The 9,411-nt window shown below is 42.6% G+C and overlaps 1 protein-coding gene across 17 annotated transcripts in view; it reads right to left on the reverse strand.

Moving 5' to 3' along the window:
• TRIP12 (thyroid hormone receptor interactor 12) overlaps positions 1 to 9,411 on the reverse strand; it is a 114,925-nt gene that overhangs the window by 92,967 nt on the left and 12,547 nt on the right. For all 17 annotated transcript variants that reach the window (XM_045293928.1, XM_030887143.2, XM_045293920.1 and 14 more), the window contains exon 2: positions 2,972 to 3,118. In XM_045293928.1, coding sequence (XP_045149863.1) covers positions 2,972 to 3,069 — 98 coding nt within the window. In that variant the 5' untranslated portion in view covers positions 3,070 to 3,118. The remainder of the gene's footprint in view (positions 1 to 2,971; positions 3,119 to 9,411) is intronic.

Here is a 9,411-nt window from a genome sequence, read left to right on the forward strand (position 1 = left end):
GTACAGATAGGAACTGCAATTATAAGTATTTCATGCCCTGCTCTAAAGTCCCCCATCAAATGGAAGTGAATGGTTTATGATATAAAGACAATCTGAAAAGAACTGCAGGTGCTATTCAGGTCTGGAATCAAGTCCTGGCTCAACATTATAGAGGTGAGGCAAGTTTCAACAATGATAAAGTAGAGATTAAGGGCAATGATAGTTCCTTGAGTCTGCTAGGTTGCAAAAAGTATTATAAACAAGAGTGTTTGTAATAATTTTCGCACACTAAGTGCCACTAGTGCTGCCGTAATAGCTTTCTTCTTTTTTATTTGAAGCACTGTATCACTAAGACCTGACAAGTTGGCAGTTTCTAGAAAACAAAGCTACAGGCACAATATTTTAGAGTCAGATGAAGAACAGAGCAAAACAGTTGTGGGACCCCTCTCAGAAAACCCTAAGAGACTTCGTAGAGATGCAATCACTGCTAGGGTGGCATGCACTCAGACAGTGGTTTCCAAGTCAGTCTGGGGTGTGATGAGGCAGTGTGAAATGCAGACCAGCAAAAATCCTTTAATTGGCATTCCAAGTCAAACTATGACTTCTGATTAAAATTCTAAATCTATGTGCTGATCATAATTATCACACACATATCTATTACACACACACGAAAGAGAGAGAGAGAGAGAAAGAGAGAAGTTCCATTTACTGAAAATACTTACTAAACTATGTGAGAGCCATACAACTGAGGACAACTTCAGAGGCATGTTTTCAAACACCTTTGAATGGCATGGAAAATGACACCTGTGGTCCCAGCATTTCTGTTGTTTTTAAGTGAATAGGCTGCAATAGTTCTGTGATCAAAAAACCCACCGCCATCATGTCAATTGACTCCTAGCAACCTATACCGGGTTTCTGAGGTTGAAAATCTTTACAGGGACAGCCTCGGCTTTCTCCCTCGTAGCTGCTGATGGTTACCAGCCTTGTAGTTAACAGTGTCAGGGGTCTTTTCCATTATCAAAAGGCAAGATGATGTTAGTTAAAAGCTGTAAAATGTTTCATTACACGTTGCTTTTTCTGTTCTGGTCCGTTCTGTCACACACATTTTACATGATTTTGCTTTTCCTTCATCGTTGAGTTGACTGTCCTAAAGCAAATGAGTTATGCCACCTACAAATCCAATCATTTTCCATGTCCATCACACTGTTAAAGTTCTGCAAACCAATAATGCTTCTTAATCATTAGCACGAACTGCTTCCACTGGTTTCCATTCATTTTTAAAAAAATATAAATGATCCAATATTGCAGTGGTTTTGCATATAGCACTGATATATAGAAAAAGCAGTGGGCTAAAGAAACATCATTCTTGATTTATGAGCAATGGGTTGTGCAAATAAATGCTTGTCGATCCACATGAAACAAGAGTTCAAATAGAACACAAATTAACAGAAATCTCAGCTGGCCCAAGTGTATATGTTACTCATGTGCACACCCAGGCTCATGTATACAAATAATCATGTATACGCAGTTAAGGGGAGAAAAGACCAGGAAGGAATATACCAATGTTAACAGAGATGTGGAATTTTAAGTTTTCTTTATATTTCCCCAATTCTCTAAAATATAAAAGCAACATAAATGAGTTTAGCTGCTCCCAAGAATAACCAAAGAATAGAACTAAAAAATTATAAGAGACCAGGCTTATGGTCAGATAGAGACAGGTGGAACCCCCAAGACTATGGCCCTTAGTCACTCTGGGCCTCCCACCCCCGCTGCCTAGAATAAGCTGCCTTAGAAGACTCAAAAGGGCAGTCGTCGTCGTTCCCCAAGATCAAAATTCAGAGACTTAGGAAAGGTAGAGAAGGAATAAACAGGAAATGATGAGGAAGCAAGATAAGAAACAGTATACTGAGGGTTGCATATTTACAGATGGGTTGCAAGGAGATGTGTATCGATTGTAGAATGAAGGGATGCTGCTCTGTTACACTTCCATTTAACTCACAACAAAAAGTTAAAAACAACCAAAAAAGGTTAAGATGAGCGTGAAAGAGCAAAAGAGTTGCAGAAGAGGACTCGGGGCAGGGAACACCTGCCAGAAGCTGAGCACCACAAACTTTAACACTGAAAGCGGCCCTCTCCCCCATGTGGACTCAGAGGTGGTTAGAAAGACATAGCAAAAGATGCAAAGCTAGTTAATGCCAGCGGCAGAAACTACATATAGAGCTGTCCTACTCTAGTGTCCACATGCCTAACCACAAAAACAGCCTCACTCGACCTACTCTCATGGTTTCCATTTTTCATACCTGACATTTTCAAGATTTTCATATCTTGACCAGACAATGTGTTGTGCCAGATAATAAATGAGATTTAGTGGTTAACACAAGGTAAGAGTGCGCAATGTTAGACCCCAGATTAGAGAATTGGGCCTTCTTTGCAAGGAGAGGCCAGAGAACCTTGTACATCTGGAAGCTAGACAGTCCAGGCCCGCCAGGCCTCAAATCTACATTCAAGGGAAAGCATCTGACTCCTCACACTAGCTACATACAACATTCCTCTTAAAGCCTCCAGCTCAACACTGGATCCCCAAGAAAATGACGAACTTGTTGATGCACCAACGTCAGCCTGCCCGCTCCCCCTTATCTGTAAGTTGTCAACAAATTTGGTTTAAAAACTCAAATGCCAGGGTGTCAAAACTCAATTTCTAAACACAAATGAAACTCCTGGTCAACACAGTATCCCTGCGACTTAACCGGCACAAGGAGTGACACAGAGGCTGGAGTTCTTGTAGGCCGTGCATGACACACCTCCTGCAATCAACCTGCGTGACCATGTGCACGGTGGAGAAGGAGCTGATGAGGGGGTGATTTAGGATTCCCTTTGAACTCTGTTTTGTTACTCCACTCAAAAATTGGTGGGTGGGGGAGGTTGCCCTGCTCAGTGAGCCCTTCAAAACTGTGGCCCTATAATCATGTTCCCACCCTTGTCACGGCCTTACCTTCCTCCTATGGCGTCGTCCTGTAGTTGGGCCCCGGCAGTGTTCCTCTGTGAACGTCGCAGTGACCCCCCTGGATTGTTATTAGGCCGGTTGGACATTGGCACCTCTCTCTTGAAGGGACATACCCTTTCTAGACACTACCATTCACTGCAAGAAAACAGAGGAAACAAAACTTATTAGATGTTTGTGGAATGATACCTAGAAAATTAAGGGCCATGGGAGATGATGGGCTGTCGAAATAACGGAGTTGAAGGTTTATGCAAATGATGTGATTTGATAGCAGCCTCTGAGTGGGTCCATTCTGCCTCAAACCAAATTCACTGCCATCAAGTCAACTCTGACTCACTGCAACCCTATACAGCAGGGCACAACTGTCCCTGTGGGTTTCGGAATCTACAGTTTAGCACGATCCCCAGGTGATCCTCATGTTAAAAAACCTTGCTACAATGGTGGTGTGATTCAGTGTATCCCAGGTGGGGCGGCAAATTCTCCAACAGGGTCCCCAGTAGAAATGAACCAGTTAGAAATCATAATGCCTTGTAAAGACTACTTGATTAATGTGTTTAAAAACTATCAGGAAAACATACTCAACTCAAGGCATGTGAATCAAAAACCAGAACATAAAACTTAAAGACTTTTCACAAAATTGCCAGGACATTCTCTGTACAAGAAAAACAGGGTGCCGGCTAAAATATGTCTTTGTTTCCTCACATCCACAGCTGTGCCTAAAACAGGGGCACTGCAGCTTATAAATTCATAGACCAGGATGCAAATCCTGGGAAGGTTTTGGAGACATTCACCATTGCACAAATCCCAGCTGGAAGCCTCCGGTTCCCCACCCATAAAGCCATGCCTATTTCCCTGGAGTGCTGTGAATAACCAAACCAACAGGAGCATTTTAATGGAGAGAGAGGGGAAAATGCAGCCTAAGTCCACAACTGAGCAACACTCCCAGGTATCCCAGATTTCCCCATCTGCTCTGGTGGCCATGTGACCCTGGACATGAAACCTCAGCTCTGAATTTCATTGATCTGTTCTGTAAAACCAGTATCTCACCTATCTGAGTTGTTAGCAAAAAAGAAAACAGGACCACTAGTCAATCCAAACGCTTTGTATTTCCCTGCAAATTTACTGTACAGATAAAACGCAAAAAAAAAAAAAGAGTAATTTAACTGATAACGCAAGTCAATATTACTATCTGAGAACTATTTACAGCGTGTGTAAACCAACTCTTACCCAAGTATTTTTAAGCCTCCAACTTCCAGGTAGAATTATTTACGTCTGTTTAATGGGAAGGAAAATAAGGAATGGCCAACAACAGCACAAGAGCTGGAGCTGAACGAACAGGCACAGCTGAACACGGTGCTGCATGTTGTTTTCAGAGATCACATGGACGAACAGTAACTCAAGTTTTCTTTTTAATTACATGTCGAACCAGGTCAGCAGAAAAGGATTACAACAGCACCACCTTCACCCTCAGCAACATAGCTAAGTCATTAGCACATGCAGGAAAATTATGGAGTGTGAGGTTGGGGGGAGAAGGGGCTAGGATAGCACACACACTGTTTTAGTAAAAGTCTGTAGTTTCTTTTCTTCTGTTACAAATGCTTGCCACCATTCATTAGTAGTTACTGCCAATCGTAGAAAAAAGGAAAGCCCACTCTGCAAGCAGCATTGAGAGAAACGACTGTGAAATCCAGTGGTGATATGGAAAGATCCCCTCCCCTAAGAAATTTTGGGGAAAACCCACATAAACCTCTTGATCTTTTAAGGTTAGGGTTATGTCTCTTAAAAACATAAAAAGACTGTGTATTATCAATACACCGAAGGCAGAAGGAAGAATTTGTGAAATAGGCAAGTACTGATGACCAACTGAGAATAAAGACTGGGAGGGTATGTGTCTGGAATTTGGAAATAAAATTAAAATAGCTTTTGCTGCTCTTAGGAATCCTAAATACTGCCCGACTCCTGAGCTGGAATCCCACTTGGCCATCCACAGGTTCTATGGGGCTTCAGAAAGTTCGTGGAAACACAAGAATTTAAAGATAATGGGTCATTCCCACCACCACCCCCTTGAGTTTTCTGGAGACTGCATATGATCTTGTTTAGGTACTTGTGTAGAGTACACCTGTTCAAAAGAACGGGGGAAAGAGAAGTGACCTCATTATTTAGAGGATTTGGTGAGAAAATCTATTTCAAACACGGTCCTCTCTCAAAACAAGAGCTCAAATATATAGTAACTATTGTTCATTTGAATAAACAGAAGGAGAAAAATACTGTAGTAACAAGATAACATTTTGAGTTAAAGATCACCTTAAAACCAGTTGTCCACATGTCAGCCACAAATTTCCAGCAATCTAGCTTTAAGTGACTTTTTGCTATTAAAAAGCACATCCAATAAATGTCACTGGTGAAAACCAGCCACTCTAAGCTGCACTGACTCAGAGCAACCCTTTCTTACATGGAGTGGTGGCTGGCAGACTTGAGCTGCACCCTCAAACCCTTATAAAAGGACGACTTAGCTTTAAGTAGTTGCAGTTAGCAAATGACTCCTTACCCCAGTGCACCGCCGGGGCTCCTTTTAAAGGGGAATGTCCGCTTATGAAAACCACTACCACTGAGTCGATCTGCAGACTATGCTCTCGAAAAGGTTTCTGAGATAGTATGTCTTTGTGGGAGCAGATAGCCCCAAGTTGTGCAGCGAAGAGGTGGGTATGAAATGCCAGCCTTGCATTTGTTTACCAGCCCAATGCTTACCCGACAAAGTCACCTTCTTGCAAAAAATTCGAATTTGGTGGGCACAAAAACCAGAAGCCAGACTTTCCAAGGGTTTCCTGGTTCGAACTAACTAAGGAATTAAATAGTAGGCCAGCCTATTTCAGAATCCACCAAGAAGCTTCAAACACCACCATCAAATAAATACCCAGACTTTAAACAGTGGGGTTACAAGGAAATGACATGAGACTGCTGCTCTTGTTTTGAAAAGTAAAGAGCAGTATTATTACACAGGGCAAGTATTTCTCACCTGCCCACTTCCTGCTATTAAATGCCTGCTGTATGTCAAGGGCTGTGAAGTTATTCAAATGATTGTAAATCACGCTAGTTATTCTGGCCTGCATTCGCCAGTCACCTTAATAATATGCCCAACACCTGTGCTTTTCAGCCTGCGCATTACCTGCCACTTGTGGGTGATTCTAAGATTTAAGAGGAGTACCTAGATCTAATAGGGAGATTCAAGGGAAGAGATGCTTAGGTGAGGGGCCCTCAAAACATTTGGGGAAAAATTTTAAGATAATGGATTTTCCTACCAACTTTCCCACAGCCCCTGTACTTGTGTTGTCAAAAGGCTGTCCAGTTGTAAAGTCTAAACTTACCTTTAAGAAAGGGCATCCTACTGAGTTAAACTTTGGAATTTCAATTCCATGAAAGTAAACAGTAAAAGGTTAACCAATGACAAACAGAGCCCACTCCTGGGCCAGGTTATCAACAAATTGTGGGGTGGGGTGGGTGCATGCAACAAGGGATCTGAGGTGATCTGATAATATACTGTTACTGGCACCAGAATCAGACTGACTCCTGAGAAAAGGACCACCAAGATTTTTCAGGTCAAAACTCATAAACCCTAAAGCACTGAAATGAAAGAGCTGACCTCCCACCAAAAAATAGCCCACTGCTACCAAATGGATTCTGATTCAGACAACCCTGCAGGGCAGAATAGCCGGCTCCCTGGGATTTCCAAGGCTGTCACTCTTTACAGAGCACAAAGGCTCATCTTTCTCCCACAGAACTGCTGAGGGGCTCGAAGTGCTGACTTTGCAGTTCGCAGCCCAACAAGTAGCAACCAATTAGGCCACCAGTTAGACAGCCATTAGACATGCTCCTTGGCATGTCTGTCCTCAAATCGAACATGAAATGGCTCAGGGATTACCTTTAGGGCTGAAAACAAACTCAGGTTGACCGTTTCTCAGCTCAAAGTGTCTAAAACTTTGTTACTTGGATAAAATGGCATTTTAATTTTATGTGAAAGAATATATTCAGTTCTACAGGCAAATTCTATATAGGGAAAGTAAGAGTTGTACATTAAGCTACATTTTAAAACTCATCCTTGAAATTTTCCCATGAGGCAATTCCTTCATGTAATTTCAGAAGGTGGCAATTCTTCCTGGTCCAATTGCCCAAGTCTAGGACAAGAGATGCCACAAAAGGTCAGGATGTGGGGCAGGTTCCCACCAGTGAATGGCCTTTGACAGACTCTTGAGGAGCTTTCAGTTGAGCACCCCAACCCTGAAAGCGCCCCAATCACTCCTTGTTGCCTATTTGACAATGCCAGTAGGGGCCTGAAAGCCAGATTATTTCAAAGATGATATTTACAAATGTTCACAACACACTATTACTGATATCCCATGCAGGCAGGGTGTTTGGCTCTCAGAACTGGCCTCACAGACCAGCGTGTGCTCCCACTAGCTTTGTGAGCACTGGTGGTCCTCCCCCCCAGACACCTGGTTTGGTTTCAGAATACAACTCAGAGCCTGGACAACAACGACGAACACAATCTGCACAGCCCTTTACTCATAGATTTATTCTTGTAGCCAAACATCAATGTGCCGATAACCTTATAAAATGTGACAGGGTTCCCATTTTACCAATAAGGCAAACGAAGTGTGTTGCCAAACCGAGTAGCCTGCATGCAACCTGTTGGTAATGCTATCTGGACATACAGACCACACACAATAGGTCTGAGGAGGACACAGCCAGGTGTCAGAAGACATTGTGGCAAATTAAGCACACGAGGTACAGAGTCAATGACTATAGGAGAATGGAAGAGGAATTAACCTTGCCCAAAAAGCAGCCACCTGCTTAAGTACGTCAGAGTTGCTAGGGCTTCAGATGAGTGAGAACCAATAACCCTGTGCACTGCTGCTAAGTGCCAGGGATTGAGAGGGCCTGTGATACAGAGGCAAGTAAAAAACTGGTCACAGAGTTGACTGCTCCAGCTCTGCCCGAAACCTCTGGTCACAGCTACCCTACAGAACAGGGTAGATCTGCCTGGTCTGTTTCCTAGACTGTACTCTTGACAAGAGTAGAATGCCTATCTTTCTCCCCCAGAGTGGCTGGTGGCTTCCAAATACTGACTTTATAGCTAGCAGCCCAACACATAACTCACTACACACAACCAGAGTTCCTAGTCCCCCTAAGAGCGCCCTTAAATATTGTACTTTTCCAATACTCTTCCCATCAACCTGATAAAACAGGTACTGGAGAGAAACCATTTTCCATCCAGAAGAGCTGTGGCACAGAGAGGAGGCTGTTCCCACCAAGAGTTCTGTTCTCAGAAACTCGACAAAGGTAGGGTTGCTGAAAGTCAGGACTGACTAGGTGGCGGCGGGTTTGGGTTTTCAGAGGTGGCTGAACCAATCCCAGGGTCCCCAAGGAAATAGGTGGCAGGGTCAACATTCAGACACAGGTCTGACTTAAAGCCAGCAAAACTGTGCTCCTTCGCTGAACAAAGCAAGACTAACACATTCACCTTTTGCAAAAGTTAAAACACTGGAAAGCCATGGCATCCCAAGCTGGGAGTATGTGGGGGAGAGTCATCCGCAAGTGTGTAGTCTTTTTTTTCTACTTCTTTAAGGCCATCAGGAGAATTTGGGGCCTAGTGAGTTACAAGATGGGCTGCTAACTGTAAGGTCAGCAGTTCAAACTCTTTCATCCACTTATAAGATCTACAGTCTCAGAAACCCAAAGGGGCAGTTCTACTCGGTCACGGAGTTGGCACCAACACGATGGCAGTGGGATTGGTTTATTTTGTTGCTGTTTAAGGGTAAGTCTAGGACAGGGCTCTCCAGCCTCACACTTATCCCCAACAACTCTTCAGTTTCTCGCTCTGATGAGGAGTTAAAATCTTTCTAAAATACAAACTAGATTGTACATTCTTTCGATGCCAGAAGAAACAAACTGGCTTATAAAAAGAATTTCATTTTCTAGGCAAGAGCAACATTGTCTAACTTGGCTATTTACAATTAATTAGGAGTTCAGACACTTGGGTTACATGTTAAGTAATGAATATACACATGTGCTTTACAGAACTGATGTATGTATGTATGGATTGTGATAAGAATTGTATGAGCCCTAATAATTTTTTTAAAAAAAGAAGAAAATGCTTTGAAAATGATGGTGGCCAAATGAAGGTTGAGCATGATAAGAGGGACAAGAGGAAAGTAAAAAGAGAGAGGAAAGAGCTAGGCGGCAAAGGGCATTTATAGAGGTTTAAATAAAGGCATGTACATATAAATATATTTATATACAAGGATGAAGAAATAGATTTATGTGCATATATTTAGAGGTTTAGTATTAAGGTAACAGATGGACATTGGGCTTCAACTCAAGTACTCCCTCAATGCAAGAATACTTTGTTTTATTAAACTGGCATTCCATGATAC

This window comes from Echinops telfairi, unplaced genomic scaffold, assembly GCF_000313985.2.
Source record: "Echinops telfairi isolate 266 unplaced genomic scaffold, ASM31398v2 ScPeMD7_3;HRSCAF=10, whole genome shotgun sequence".
Lineage (NCBI taxonomy): Eukaryota > Metazoa > Chordata > Mammalia > Afrosoricida > Tenrecidae > Echinops > Echinops telfairi.